General features: G+C 45.2%; 1 protein-coding gene across 2 annotated transcripts in view; it reads right to left on the bottom strand.

Moving 5' to 3' along the window:
* Window positions 1-7,509, bottom strand: part of REEP2 (receptor accessory protein 2) — a 28,034-nt gene extending 20,525 nt beyond the window's left edge. For both annotated transcript variants that reach the window (XR_005774189.1, XM_040407118.1), the window contains exons 1-2: window positions 7,334-7,509; window positions 777-849 (exon numbers count right to left, since the gene is read on the bottom strand). Coding sequence is in view for 1 of the 2 variants with exons in the window: in XM_040407118.1 (XP_040263052.1) it covers window positions 777-849; window positions 7,334-7,365 (105 nt within the window). In the remaining variant the exon portion in view is untranslated. The remainder of the gene's footprint in view (window positions 1-776; window positions 850-7,333) is intronic.
* Between the last annotated feature and the right edge of the window lie 7,606 nt (window positions 7,510-15,115).

Below are 15,115 nucleotides of genomic sequence, written 5' to 3'. Positions count from 1 at the left end.
CCAACATAGCTTCAACCTTAGGGCGCCTTTACACTACTGTATGTATTTTGCGGTCCGCAAAACGCAGATCCACAAAAAATAAGTGTTGCATCCATTTATTTATTTTTGATAACCAGTTGTGACATGTCCTATCTTTTTTGCGAGACTGCGGAAAGAACATACGGATGCGGACAGCACGCGGCGTATTGAAATGAATGGGTTCACATCCAATCCACAAAAAATGCGTATCAGATGTGGACCAAAAATACGGTTGTGTGAGTGAGGCCTCAAAGCGATGACATAAAAAGGTTTTTAAAGGTCATGATTTTGAACAGGGATGCCCAACCTGCGGCTCTCCAGCTGTTGCAAAACTACCACTCACAGCATGCCTGGACAGCCTACAGCTGGGAGTTGTAGTTTTCCAACAGCTGGAGGGCCGTAGGTTAAGCATCCCTGATTTAGAATAATGCAGGTAACTTAGTGAAGATCATTTTAAATTGAGTAACATTAAAACGATCTGCAGATTAATCCCTGAGGAGGAATAACACATTGAGATGAAATTAACTAGCACAGAGATGGTCAGAAAAAAAATCCCAGAAGTGGAATAATAATTCTAGAACAGGTTGGCTATAGTACACTGCAAAGAACAAATCACTTCTACAGATCCGGCCACAAAGAGGAACTGCAAAGCTGTAGACTATTCCTGACTAAATGGATAATGTGGATTAGCTCCATCCAGACAGGTTGTGACATTCATGTGTATGTTATCACAAACAACAGCACATAGGAAAACTTACATATTCTTTAACATTTTTTGTCTTGACAGCCTTATATGATGAGTATGCCGGATATAAAGTGCCAAATAGCAGCCTGTAAAATAAAAAGGTAAAAGTAGAGTGAGGAAGAATATAATCATGGTCAACTGATCAGAACTGACTATGACTTTGCTATAAATCTAGAGAAACATAAGCTGAAGGTATACCAACATGCCAGAAATTAGAAGTTATTATTACATATTACATTTATATGACATGAATGGACCAGTAACTGGAAAGAATATAAATCTACACAATTGTAATGAGCAGTGTAATTACAATTTAAGGCCTCATGCACACGACCGTTGTGTGCATCCGCGCCGTTGTTCCGTTTTCTGTTTTTTACCGCGGACCCATTGACTTTCAATGGGTCCGTGGAAAAATCGGAAAATGCACCGTTTGGTTTCCACGTCCAGGATCAGTTTTTCCAGTCCGTGAAAGAAATATGACCTGTCGTATTTTTTTCACGGACAACGGTTCACGAACCCATTCAAGTCAATGGGTCCGTGAAAAATCACGGATGCACACAAGATAGTCGTCCGCGTCCGTGATCCGTGTCCGTTTTTCCTATCATTTTCAATGCAAACTTGACTTAGTTTTTTTTTTCACTTTTTATGTCCGTGGATCCTCCAAAAATCAAGGAAGACCCACGGATGAAAAAACGGACACGGATCACAAAACAACGGAAACCGTTTTTGCGGACCGCAAAAAAAAACGTCCGTGTGCATGAGGCCTAGGAATGAGAATGTGTTTCATATAGTTCGAAACTGAAAATAAAAAAAAATAACAAACAAAAAAATTCTTTACTAAAATGAACTAACTAAAAACATAACTTTAGTGAAAAATAATGACTGTTTTTATGAAGATGAGAACATATATATCAGCGGACCTCAACTGGGGAACTGCGGTTGAAATCCGGACCAGGTGTGCCGTCTGTCTGGCCTTCTCAAATCTGTCGACAGTGGAAGGCAGTGTCTACTGGAATGCATCTATGACAGCACACCTGCCATCAGGAGCAGAACTACTCCCTGGGCCCGGCATACAAGAGAACCCAGGAGCAGTGAGGGTATATATAATTATAGTTTTATTTTTGGTCTGGTCCGGTGTTTGACTTAGTTTTAGGAACTGGTCTGGTGTCTGATTAATTGCAGTGGTGTGATCTAGGGTCTGATTTCTCTCTTAGAGGTCTGGTCTTCAGTCTGGATTCATTTTAGGGGTTTAATCTGGGGTCTGAAGTCTTAATTTATTTTGGTATCTAATCTAAATAGATTTGGGAGTCTTAGTTTTCCAGCTAAGGCTACTTTCACACTCGCGTTTTGTGGGGATCCGTCATGGACGGATCCGTTCAGATAATACAACCGTCTGCATCCGTTCAGAACGGATCCGTTTGTATTATCATTAACATAGCCATGACGGATCCGTCTTGAACACCATTGAAAGTCAATAGAGGACGGATCCGTTTTCTATTGTGCCAGATTGTGTCAGAGCCTCTAGGTGTAACGGCAACGCCCCCATTGCTCCTAGGGGCTCATTTGCATATATTGAACCATCATTTCTCCCAGTAATGCGGCAGATATGAACATGGGACCAACCCAGATGTCTTCAGTTGCCAAGTGCACATGTAACAGGTCAGCCATTGTCATAGGTACAGAACTGCTGATAGATGTCCTTTAAGATTATTTTCAATGAGCTATTTTATGGATATTGTATGTTACCGGAAATAATGTCATTTTATTTTGACCTTGATGGACGGAAGGGCATACTCCTTATTAAAGTGATTCTGTCACCTGGATTTTGCCTGAAGAGCTGCGGACATGTGCTGCCTGATCTCCGCTAGCACATCCGCAATATCCAGTCCCCATAGCTGTGAGTGATTTTATTTAGGCAAAAAAACGATTTTATATATATGTAAATGAGACAAGTAAGGAGCACAAGGGGCTATTACTAACATTTCTGGAGCCCACCGTGAAGGAGCCCAGCACCACCCGCATCCTCCGAATCTCCTCCTTGCTCCCGGACGTCACAAAGTTAGAGCTCCATAATCTCACAGCTAGCGCATGCGCAGTTCGTTCCCTGAGGCTGATGCCAGAACATGGAAGGAACACTATGCTGGCACTGACATGCCGCGTACTCTCGCATGCGCGAGATTACGGCGCTCTAACTTGGTGACTTTGGGGAGCAAGGAGGAGATTCGGAGGATGTGGGGCAGTGCTGGGCTCCTTCACAGGGGGCATATCTCCTAAAACGTTAGTAACAGCCCCTTGGGCTCCTTACATGCCTCATTCACATATATACAAAATTGTTTTTTTGCCTAAATAAAAGCACTCATAGCTATGCGGAAAGTATATTGCGGATGTGCTAGCGGCGATCTAGCAGCGCATGTCCGCAGCTCTTCAGGCAAAATCCAGGTGACAGAATCTCTTTAATAAGGAGTATGCCCTTCCGTCCATCAAGGTCAAAATAAAATGACATTATTTCACATTTTGCCAAAAACATGCCAGGCAGTCTACAGAAATTCTACATTCCACATCTTGCCTGTAGCAAACACATCACATAATGCTCCATTCTTCACAGTACAGAATGTCCAAACGATTTACTAGCCCAGATCCCATTAAAAGCTGTAGTATAAACTTGCAGATCCTAATTAGTAAAGATCGAGCCATAAAGAATGAGCGTCATAGACAAGGAGGTGTCGCCCTTAATCTTTCTTCTGTTACAGGAATAATAAAATAGATTAGCTTCTGGGATCCAGCAAAGATTCTGCTGACTGGACTAACGCATTACTACAGAGCACCAGCACGTCCGATGAACTCCTGTGCAGGGGAAGTGAAACATAGAAGGAGCTTACAACTAAATCAACATGATCAATGTGTATGGCCAACGGTGGCGGAAATGTAGCCTACGTCCTAAGGCTACTTTCACACTGGCGTTTCTGGGTCGGCTTGTGAGATCCGTTTCAGGGCTATCAATAGCGGCTGAAAACGGATCCGTTTTGCCCCAATGCATTCTGAATTTGGCTGCGTTTGGTCTCCGTTACGTTTTTTTAGGCGGTCACTAAAACGCAGCTTGCAGAGTTTTGGTGACCGTCTGACTATGGGGAGCCAAATGACTTACAATGTAAGGCCTCTTTCACACGGCCGTTTTTTTTTTCCGTTTTGCGGGCCGTTTTTTGCGGTCCGTATACGGTCCGTATACGGAACCATTCATTTCAATGGTTCCGCAAAAAAAAACGGAATGTGTTCCGTATGCATTCCGTTTCCGTATTTCCGTTTTTCCGTTCCGTTTAAAGATAGAACATGTCCTATATTTGGCCGCAAATCACGTTCCGTTGCTCCATTAAAGTCTATGGGTCCGCAAAAAAACGGAATGCATACGGAAATGCATCCGTATGTCTTCCATATCCGTTCCGTTTTTTGCGGAACCATCTATTTAAAATGTTATGCCCAGCCCAATTTTTTCTATGAAATTACTGTATACTGTATTTGCCATACGGAAAAACGGAACGGAAAAACGGAACGGAAACGGAAACACAACGGAAACAAAAAACGGAACAACGGATCCGTTTAAAACGGACCGCAAAACACTGAAAAAGCCATACTGTCGTCTGAAAGAGGCCTAAGGTGACGGATCCGTTTTTCACTGACACAATATGGTGCAATTGAAAACGGATCCCCCATTGACTTTCAATGTAAGTCAGGACGGATCTGTTTTGACTTAGACTATTTTTTTAAAGAATAATGCAAACAGATCCGTTCTGAACGGATACAAGCGTTTGCATTATCGGTGCGGATCCGTCTGTGCAGATACAAGACGGATCGGCACCAAACGCAGGTGTGAAAGTAGCCTAAATCATTTATTGGAACAATAAGGCCTCTTTCACACGGGCGTCATGTTTTAGGGCCGGATAGGATGCGGGTGCGTCGCGGGAAAATGAGTGATTTTTCCACGCGAGTGCAAAACATTTGAATGCGTTTTGCACGCGCGTGAGAAAAATCAGCATGTTTGGTACCCAAAGAGAAGTTGTTTTTTGCGGTCCGCAAATAGCAGATCCGTGTTCCTGTTTTTTTTTTACATCCACATCCGTTCCGTTTGTCCGCAAATTTTGTAGGTTATGTTTCCGTGTGCCTTCAAGGTTTTTTTGCGGTCCGCAAAAAAAACCTGAAGGCTGTAATTCTTGAAATGTAATATATACAGGTTTCCCAGCAACCATTCGCAAAAAAAAAATTGGATGCGGATGACATACGGATGGCTTCCGTTTGTCATCTGCATTTTTTTGCGGACCTATTGACTTCAATGGGTCCGCAAAACGTTTATTGCGGACAAGAATAGGACATGCAATACTTTTTTTGCGGACGTGAAACATGGACAGCGGACAAGAAATGGATGAGTCCACCGCATTTTTAACGGATCCATATAGATGAATGGGAAACCATCCGATCCGCAAAAAAAAAAAAACGGAACGGAGGCCACAAAAAAACACTGCCGTGTGCAAGTAGCCTCAAGCAAAACTGACTAAATATTCTCCTCATGATAAATTCCCCACAATTTGTCTGCAGCAGTCACATGCCATACACGGCTACATCACCGCTGCAGCCTGTAAACACAGTCTGGAGGAGCAGTGCTGGAAACGGTGCGGGATTAGGGTTACATTCACACTACAGTGAAAACGGATGAACGGATGGACACTGGTAGAAAATGGCCATTCAGGGGTTAAAACAATAAAAAAAACTCACCTCATTGTATGCAGCAGGACACTCGCTACTGACAGGACCTGATGCTTCCAGTGTCTTGACTCCCGGACACAACTGGGGGCCATTATATATGTAAGGGGACACAACTATACGTATATCCATCTACACCTTTTTGTCTGCTGCAGTTATAATGGCCCCCACATATATATAGTGGCACAACTGGGGGCCATAATAACTACAGAGAAGCTCTGGAAAAAGCAAAGATATAAATGTAGAAATTACAGGTTTTACTGAATCTTTTCCCACGATACTATATATCAATCTGCTCAGCTCCTCCTGCTCTATAACATGCTGCCTGCAGATTGTAATACGTTCTGCTCAGCTCCTCCTGCTCTATAACATGCTGCCTGCAGACTGTAATACACTCTGCTCAGCTCCTCCTGCTCTATACCATGCTGCCTGCAGATTGTAATACGTTCTGCTCAGCTCCTCCTGCTCTATAACATGCTGCAGACTGTAATACGTTCTGCTCAGCTCCTCCTGCTCTATAACATGCTTCCTGCAGATTGTAATACGTTCTGCTCAGCTCCTCCTGCTCTATAACATGCTTCCTGCAGATTGTAATACGTTCTGCTCAGCTCCTCCTGCTCTATAACATGCTGCCTGCAGATTGTAATACGTTCTGCTCAGCTCCTCCTGCTCTATAACATGCTGCCTGCAGACTGTAATACGTTCTGCTCAGCTCCTCCTGCTCTATAACATGCTGCCTGCAGATTGTAATACGTTCTGCTCAGCTCCTCCTGCTCTATACCATGCTGCCTGCAGATTATAATACATTCTGCTCAGCTCCTCCTGCTCTATAACATGCTGCCTGCAGATTGTAATACGTTCTGCTCAGCTCCTCCTGCTCTATAACATGCTGCCTGTAGACTGTAATACATTCTGCTCAGCTCCTCCTGCTCTATAACATGCTGCCTGCAGACTGTAATACGTTCTGCTCAGCTCCTCCTGCTCTATAACATGCTGCCTGCAGACTGTAATACGTTCTGCTCAGCTCCTCCTGCTCTATAACATGCTGCCTGCAGATTGTAATACGTTCTGCTCAGCTCCTCCTGCTCTATAACATGCTGCCTGCAGATTGTAATACGTTCTGCTCAGCTCCTCCTGCTCTATAACATGCTGCCTGCAGACTGTAATACGTTCTGCTCAGCTCCTCCTGCTCTATAACATGCTGCCTGCAGATTGTAATACGTTCTGCTCAGCTCCTCCTGCTCTATAACATGCTGCCTGCAGATTGTAATACGTTCTGCTCAGCTCCTCCTGCTCTATAACACGCTGCCTGCAGATTGTAATACGTTCTGCTCAGCTCCTCCTGCTCTATAACATGCTGCCTGCAGATTGTAATACGTTCTGCTCAGCTCCTCCTGCTCTATACCATGCAGCATTTAGACTGTAATACGTTCTGCTCAGCTCCTCCTGCTCTATAACATGCTGCCTGTAGACTGCACTGCATTTCCTAGTGACAGGTCCCCACAGGGCTTGCACTGGCATGCCTATAGGGTTGAATGGAGCGTCAGACATGCATGTGTGCCTGCTCCTCCATCCTAGTGGGAAAGACAGGCCCGCTCTGGTGGTCTGAGGGCCATTTAGGGGCAATGCAGAGATTTTCTGATTAATTGGACAAGCCACTTGCTGTTTAGGGAGAATCTATGTATCTATCTGTAATAGTAGCTAGCCAGCCAGCATGCATCAGGCCCCGCATCCCCCCATCAGGAGACACCTCAGCCTCCTGCAGTCCATATGTGAGCTGTCAGGGATGTCACCCGCCCCTCCCCCACGGCCACTTACACCACCAGTCTGGAGATGATCCAGGACACCATCCTGCCTGGCCCGGCCGCAGCACAGGACGCCCGCTCTCCCTGTCGGGGATGTTGGGATCACAGTCCCGGAGCCGGTTAAATCCGTAAAGGCAAAGTCTCTGCAGCAATCCGGGAGGAGGAGTGGCCGTGTCTTAAAGGCCGCGGTGTGATGAGGCACTTATTGTCGGAGGGCAAGAAAAAATGGGATGCTGCACATAGCGGAGAGCCAGTGAGGGGAGGTGGGCCGTACCTGGCTGCAGCCATAGGCAGAGGGCATCACATGGTAGACTGTACCCAGCTAATTACCACATGCTTAACCCTTTCCTCCAACAAGAGACAAGTGCTCTGGGACACGTAGATATGTGGACATTTCATGAGGGGACCCCTTGATGCAGGCATTTCTACAAGTTGGAGGAGGTGACCCAGGGGACAGATTGTGGGCAGAAATATGGCATCCGCTGCCCTTCAATGTGTGAGGAAAAGTGGAGGCCTATTTAATATCTTATTGCACCACTTTCACACCAGCCCTAAGTCAATATTCACACACGGTTTTCCCCCCAAGCATTTCATGCATCTTTTCAGGAACTTTATTTATATTTTGTATTATCTAAAACATAGATTTCCTCCTGAAGAGAAGGTGCAAGCAGTTTCTAACCACTGACTAAGGCCTCATGCACACGGAATTGCGGCCCCCAATGCACAGGCAACGTCTGTGCGGCGGTCGGGACGGATCGAGACCCATTCAACTTGAATGGGTCCGTGATCCGTCCGCACCGCAAAAAAAACACGTTCTATTTTTTTGCGTTGTGGAGACACGCACAGAAACACCACGGAAGCACTACGGAGTTGGGGTCCGTGCCTTCATTCCGCACCACAGCTTCGGATTGCAGACCCATTCAAGTGAATGGGTCCACATCCGTGATGCGGGGAGCACACGGCCGATGCCCCATTATGGCGGACTGGCTGTTTGCAGGCCGCAATACAACCACAACCAGGCAACGGCCGCTTGCATGAGGCCTAAACCAGAATGTGACTCTTAGGGCACTTTCACACTAGCGTTGCCGGAACTGCCTGCTGGATCCGTAAATCCGTATGCAAAAGGATAGCATTTGTTTCCGGATCCGTCTGACAAATGCATTGAAATACCGGATCAGTCTCTCTGGTGTCCTCCAAAAGAACGGATCCGGTACTTATCAATTTTTCACAGTTTTTCCGGAACACTTGGTACCGGATCCAGCATTAATACATGTCAATAGAAATGAATGCCGGATCCAGCAATATTGCTGGCAAGTGTTCCGGAATTTTGGCCGGAGAAAATACCGCAGCATGCTGCGCTATTTTCTACGGCCAAATACCGTAAAAGGGACTAAACTGAAGACATCCTGATGCATCCTGAACAGATTGCTCTCCATTCAGAATGCATTAGGACAAAATGGAAGCGTTTTTTTCCGGTATTGAGCCCCTAGGACGGAACTCAATACTGGAAAAGAATAACGCTAGTGTGAAAATACCCTTAGAAAGCCCGGTCTTGTATTTCAGGCCTTCTTCAGCTGCCTTGACACAAAGTGCCGTACAATGTGAGTAGGATTTTAATAAAGCCGTCCATATGCAGCAAAAAAAAAAAAATATTTACGCAGGCTACGGATTTTCAAGGTAATGTAGTTCCAAGGGAGAAAATGCACAAATAAAATACAGATATCGGTGTGGATTTTCAGGCTAGCTCCACAGATTCCTATTCTCTGCTGCCTGCTATTTTGGGGTCATGTTGAACATTTCCCTCACCCCTGTATTTATTCACCTGCACCTGAAAAACATCTCTGGAAGCCGTCTTTTCTCACTCTCATTGCTGCCCTGATCTATTCCCATCTTGATCACTGTAACGCTTCACTAATTGATCTCCCCCTCTCCAATCTATCCTCAAAGGGGTTTTGCCATTACATACAATGGGGGCATATCGCTAGGATATGCCCCCATCGTCTGATAGAGGTGGGACCCGCACCTATAACGAGAACGGAGCGGGGAAATTAATGGAGGGCGCACTGCGCATGTGCAGCCGTCCTTTATTAATTTCAATGGGACCGCCGAAAATAGCCGAGCCCATTTCCGTCTGCCCCATAGAAATGAATGGGAGCAGGGGCCGTGCGTGCGACAGTTTTAGATGCTCCCTAAAAACTTTTTTTTTTTTTTAAGTTGGCCTATCACACCCTCTAATCCAGCGGTGGGGAACCATTTTGCTGCCAAGGGCCATTTGGATATTTGTAACATCATTCGGGGGCCATACAAAATTCTCAATAAAAAATTTTTACTGCTGTATTTGGTCAAACATATAATTGACTTAGGGATAAGTTACAGAAATTGCACTTCAATTAAAATAATCTAGAGGGCTGTATTTTTGCAGCACAAAATAGCGCCTGCACTATATATATACAGTATATTACATACAATACAGGCGCCATATTGACCACACATAGCAGTCTAATTTTTAAGTTCAGAATGTTACTTATTTGACATTAATGGCAGGAAGCTAAACCCAGGGGGTCCAGAGAGGGGTTCACCCAGCTTTCACTCTCCCTGCCTCTTTCTTCGCAACTGTCCCTGCCTTTGTCCCTTTCTCAGCAAAATATCTGCCCCCACCTCCATCAGCCTGAAATCAGCCTCCTATCAGACCCCCCAGGCCTACATCAGCCTCAGATCAGACTCCCATCAGACCTCTAAGCCTCAGATTAGACCCCAATCAGACCCTTCCTAGCTTCAGATCAGACTCCCATCAGACCCCCAGCCTCAGACCAGACCCGGATCAGACGCCCAGCCTCAGATCAGCCCCCATCAGACCCCCCAGGGTCAGATCAGCCCCTATAAGACCCCCCAGCCTCAGATCAGACCTTCATAATACCCTCCCTAGCCTCAGATCAGCCCCAATCAGACATCAGATCAGATACTGTATTTAAGATAAACAAACTTACCTCTCCAGCTCCGTACGGCGCTGCCTCTTGGCAGATTCACTTACCCTCCCTGTTTTTCTTCCTGCCGCACTATATTGTCACCTCACACCGCACAGCGTCAGGTCATAGTGCACGTCTACGTGCACTGCGTCCTGACGCTGGATGTGTCAGAACACAGTGTGGGGCTGAAAGAAGACCAGGGAAGGTGAGGACAGCCAGTGCAGTGCTGTTCTCACCTTCCTGTGCCTCCCGTATGCTAATGACCGCTTCCATAATGGAAGGGGTCATAAGCATTTTCACATTATGTTCTGGCAGGGGGCCGGGGGCCACATGAAATGATACCGTGGGCCGCATACGGCCCTCGGGCCGGAGGTTCCCCACCCCTGCTAGAGCAACTCTTCTCCATTCAACCCCTCTTCATCATTATTCTTCTTCTGATCCATCATGAAGCACTATCCACCATACACTCAGAAGTACTACAGATATCAGCTGGTGACCGACTCCCCTTGTGTTAAGGTGGCTGGACCATTGTACAAAACAAGCACTTTTAGCTTTCATGTCACCGCATCTCCTGATAGATTGTAAGCTCTTGGGAGCAGGGCCCTCATTCCTCTTAATTGTTGGTTTGTGTGGCTATGTGATGTATGATTTTGGCCGGACATGATCCCTCTGATTGTAAAGTGCTGCAGAATACGGTGGTGCTATATAAATAAAAGATTATGTAACCACAAGGACATGGCCACTGGATGAGACAGGGGTGCGATGCAACCACATGCGGTTTTACCACTAAGGCTAGTTTTATACATGCAGCACAGCGATCCGGCAGAGAACAGCTTGCCAAAGTTCTCTGGATTGTGTTGGGTGCCCGCCAGACGCCAATGACTATAATGGGAACCGGTTGGGATCCGGCGTAAATGGCAGAACGTTTTTTTTTTCCGGTCTGGTCAAATCCCTGCTGGTTCCCATTAGTCAATGGGCCTGCTGGGAACGCAGCACTAAACGGCTATGCGGGATTGCGGTGTCGTATGTCTGAAAGTAGCCTAACAGGCGCCATTTCTGGTTTAATTTTCAGCGCATCATTATCCATAAATCTAAAAAAACAAAAAACGATTTGCTGCAAAACTGTGCCAGCTCTGCCTTCAGCTGCATTGAAACTGGTTGTTGGTCATTTGGAGGCTGCGTGTGGTTGTGCCCTAATAGTACTGTATTACTCACCAAAGCCATCACGTGGAGCCACTTAGGGTTTATAATATGGTGCGGTTAAATTGTGGCTTAGTGCTGCGACACCACAAAATAAGGTAGTCTGCTGCGATTTTGACGTATTAGGTACAATAAACTACAATTTGACCACACCATGTCAATAAACAGTAATAGGGGATATGTTTCCTATATACACTAACGGAAATAACACCTGGAAAACCTATTGTGACTGAGCGGAGATTGATCTATTCCCCTGTGGTAGGTCAATCAAACTCTTTCAGCTTGGACCCATAGTTCAGCCAAGGTGGTTGTTGGCTGCTATACATGGGAGATCCATCTCCTCATCCAGTCCCAGACATTCATGATGGGCAGGGGTGGACTGGGAACTTAGTGGCCCTGGAAAAAACCTAAAAGTGACCCCAAGTTGAAGGCAGTCCATCACAAGTAGGTGGGGCATCACAAGTAGGTGGGGCCAGCAATACCATAGTGCGACACAAAATCCTGCCTTATCACCATACTAAGGACAGATGAATTCAGTAGGGCACCTGCCGTTGCCGACTAGGTGAACAAGGTACCTGATGCCCTAGCATTACTTAATGATGAGAGCATCAGAGCATTATGTACCAGGCCTGAGACAGTCAGGCGCGCTCCGCATGCCCCCTGGTCATCAGCCCACCGGGACATTTTCCTGTAATGTATATGGCCAGTCCATCACTGTTGATAGGGTAGAGATCTGGCGATCAAGCCTGTTCAGGAGAGCTGCTGGATACCTTGAAGAGCATGTTGTGTAGAGTGGGCAGGCGTTATCGTGTTGTACCACCACATCATAAAAAAACAGTAGGACTGGTGCCATGATGTCCTGGACATACCAAAGGCTGGTCAATGTTCTCTCCATAAATACTAGACGGAAGAGCTGTACCTGGCTATCTCTAGCAGTCCCATTGAGAATGAATAGAGCTGCAGGGCACATGCTCTGCCTGCACTCCATTAGAACAGGACCCCCGTTCTTGGTATTGGTGGGGGTCCCTGCAGTCTGAACCCCACAGAACATTTGTTATATACAGGTAAAACTTGAAAAATTAGAATATTGTGCAGCGTTCATTTATTTCAGTAATCCAACTTAAAAGATGAAACTAACATATGAGATAGACTCATTACATGCAAAGTGAGCTATTTCAAGCCTTTATTTGGTATAATTTGGATGATTATGTCTTACAGCTTATGAAACCCCCAAAGTCACAATCTCAGGTCCCCTTTGCTCAGGGGGTATGGATTAATTAGCTGACTAGAGTGTGAGACTTTGAGCCTAGAATATTGAACCTTTTTACTAAATTCTAATTTTAAGTTGCATTAATGCAATACCTTTTAATTTGCATTACTGAAATAAATGGACTTTTGCATGATATTCTAATTTTTCGAGTTTCACCTGTATATATATATGATTTTTTTTTTCCACCCAAAAATGAGGCCACAAAAAACAAGGCAAAACCACAGAAATCTACCTATGTAATGGAGCTGGTAGATTTTTTTTCTGTGGAATTCTCTTACTTCTACGTCTCTCTGATGACTCTGGACCATTGGCTGAACAGGTATATCTGGTATGCTTGCGAAAAATTGGATTTTAGGTCTGACACATTCAGTGATTTATATGGTTCTTAACGTGGACCAGTTTATTTTTACTTCACCGATTCCTATGACAGACATGTAAGCCTAAGGCTACTTTCACACCTGCGTTTGGTGCGGATCTGTCTTGTATCTGCACAGACGGATCCGCACCTATAATGCAAACGCTGGTATCTGTTCAGAACGGATCCGGTTGCATTATCTGTAAAAAAAAAAAAAAAATATCTAAGTGTAAGTCAAACGGATCCGTCCTGACTTACATTGAAAGTCAATGGGGGACGGATCCGTTTACAATTGCACCATATTGTGTCAGTGAAAACGGAACCAAACTGATGCATTCTGAGCGGATCCGCATCTATTCAGAATGCATTGGGGCTAAACTGATCCGTTTTGGGCCGCTTGTGAGAACCCTGAAACGGATCTCACAAGCGGACCCAGAAACGCCAGTGTGAAAGTAGTCTAAAGTGTCCTCAATCGTTCTCCATGAATTGTTTTGTAAGAAGTGGCCCACGCCACTATAATCCCCTTTAAAAGCTTGCAGGCATTGTATGTAAATGAACCCCTCTGCATTATTAAGCCATTTATTTTTTCCACCACCAGCCCGATTTCTTTCCCCTTGGTTCAGAAAACTCTCCGATGAGGTGTGAACTTACATTAACCCTTAGGATACCAGAGGTTTTTTTCATTTTCATTTTTCTTCCCTATTTTCCATGAGCCATAACTTTTTTATATTTCCAGTCACATAGCTGTACGAGAGCTTATTTTTTGCAGGACAATTTGTACTTTCTAATGCCACCATTAATTATGGCATAAAATGTAGTGGGAAGCGGGAAAAAATTCCAAATGGGGTGGAATTGGAAAAAAAATGCAATCCCACCATCGTTTTACAGGTTTTGTTCCCACAGCGTTTTGTTTACGACAAAACTGGCCCATGCCCTTCATTCTCTGGGTCAGTACGATTACAACAATACCCCATATGTATAGGTTTTTTTTTATGTTTAAATAGTGTAAAAATTAATTGTAACTTTGAGAATTTTTTTTTTTACATCAACATATTCTGACCCCAATAACTTTTTATACTTATGTCTACTGAGCTGTTTAGGGGCTAATTTTTTGAGGGACAATTCACAGTTTTTATTGATCCCATTTGAGTGTGCATGACTTTTGGATCACATTATTTCATTTTTTTGGGTAAGCGAAGCAATAAAAAAAATTGCAAATCGCCCATTTTGACCCTTTTTTTAAGTAACGCCATTCGCCGTATTGGATATTTTTATTTTATTTTAATAGAGGTGGGACGAATCCAATTTTTTTCGAATCCGAAAAAGGTTCTCGAATCTATCCTGTACATAAGAATTGTGTGAATGATGTAAGAAACAAAGTGATCCAAACACTTATTGGGGGGGAAGGGGGGGATCTGTGGATGGCACTGTTATGGCGGATCTGTGGATGGCACTGTTATGGGGGGGGGGGGGATCTGTGAATGGCACTGTTATGGGGGGGGGGATCTGTGGATGGCACTGTTATGGGGGGGGGGATCTGTGGATGGCACTGTTATGGGGGGGGGGGGTCTGTGGATGGCACTGTTATGGGGGGGGGATCTGTGGATGGCACTGTTATGGGGGGGGGGATCTGTGGATGGCACTGTTATGGGGGGGGGGATCTGTGGATGGCACTGTTATGGGGGGGGATCTGTGGATGGCACTGTTATGGGGGGGGGGGGGATCTGTGGATGGCACTGTTATGAGGGATTTGTGGATGGCACTGTGATGGGGGGGAATCTGTCCCTGTATTCTAATGCACCGGCCCCGCTCACTGTTGTATAATCTTATTCTTATCTAACCTGTAGGCATTGTTAAAATATAATAATCATTTGTAATCCAGCTGTACTTACAGCTAAGTTCCGTAGCAGGGAGGAGGCAGGCAGGGAGGACGGGCGGGCGGCGCCTCACTCACTAAGTCATGCACCTGCGCTGCCCACTTTATGAATGAAGCAGGCAGCGCGG

This window comes from Bufo bufo, chromosome 1, assembly GCF_905171765.1.
Source record: "Bufo bufo chromosome 1, aBufBuf1.1, whole genome shotgun sequence".
Taxonomy (NCBI): domain Eukaryota; kingdom Metazoa; phylum Chordata; class Amphibia; order Anura; family Bufonidae; genus Bufo; species Bufo bufo.
The sequence above is the reverse complement of the archived record's forward strand: the minus strand, read 5'-3'. Positions and strand labels throughout refer to the sequence as shown.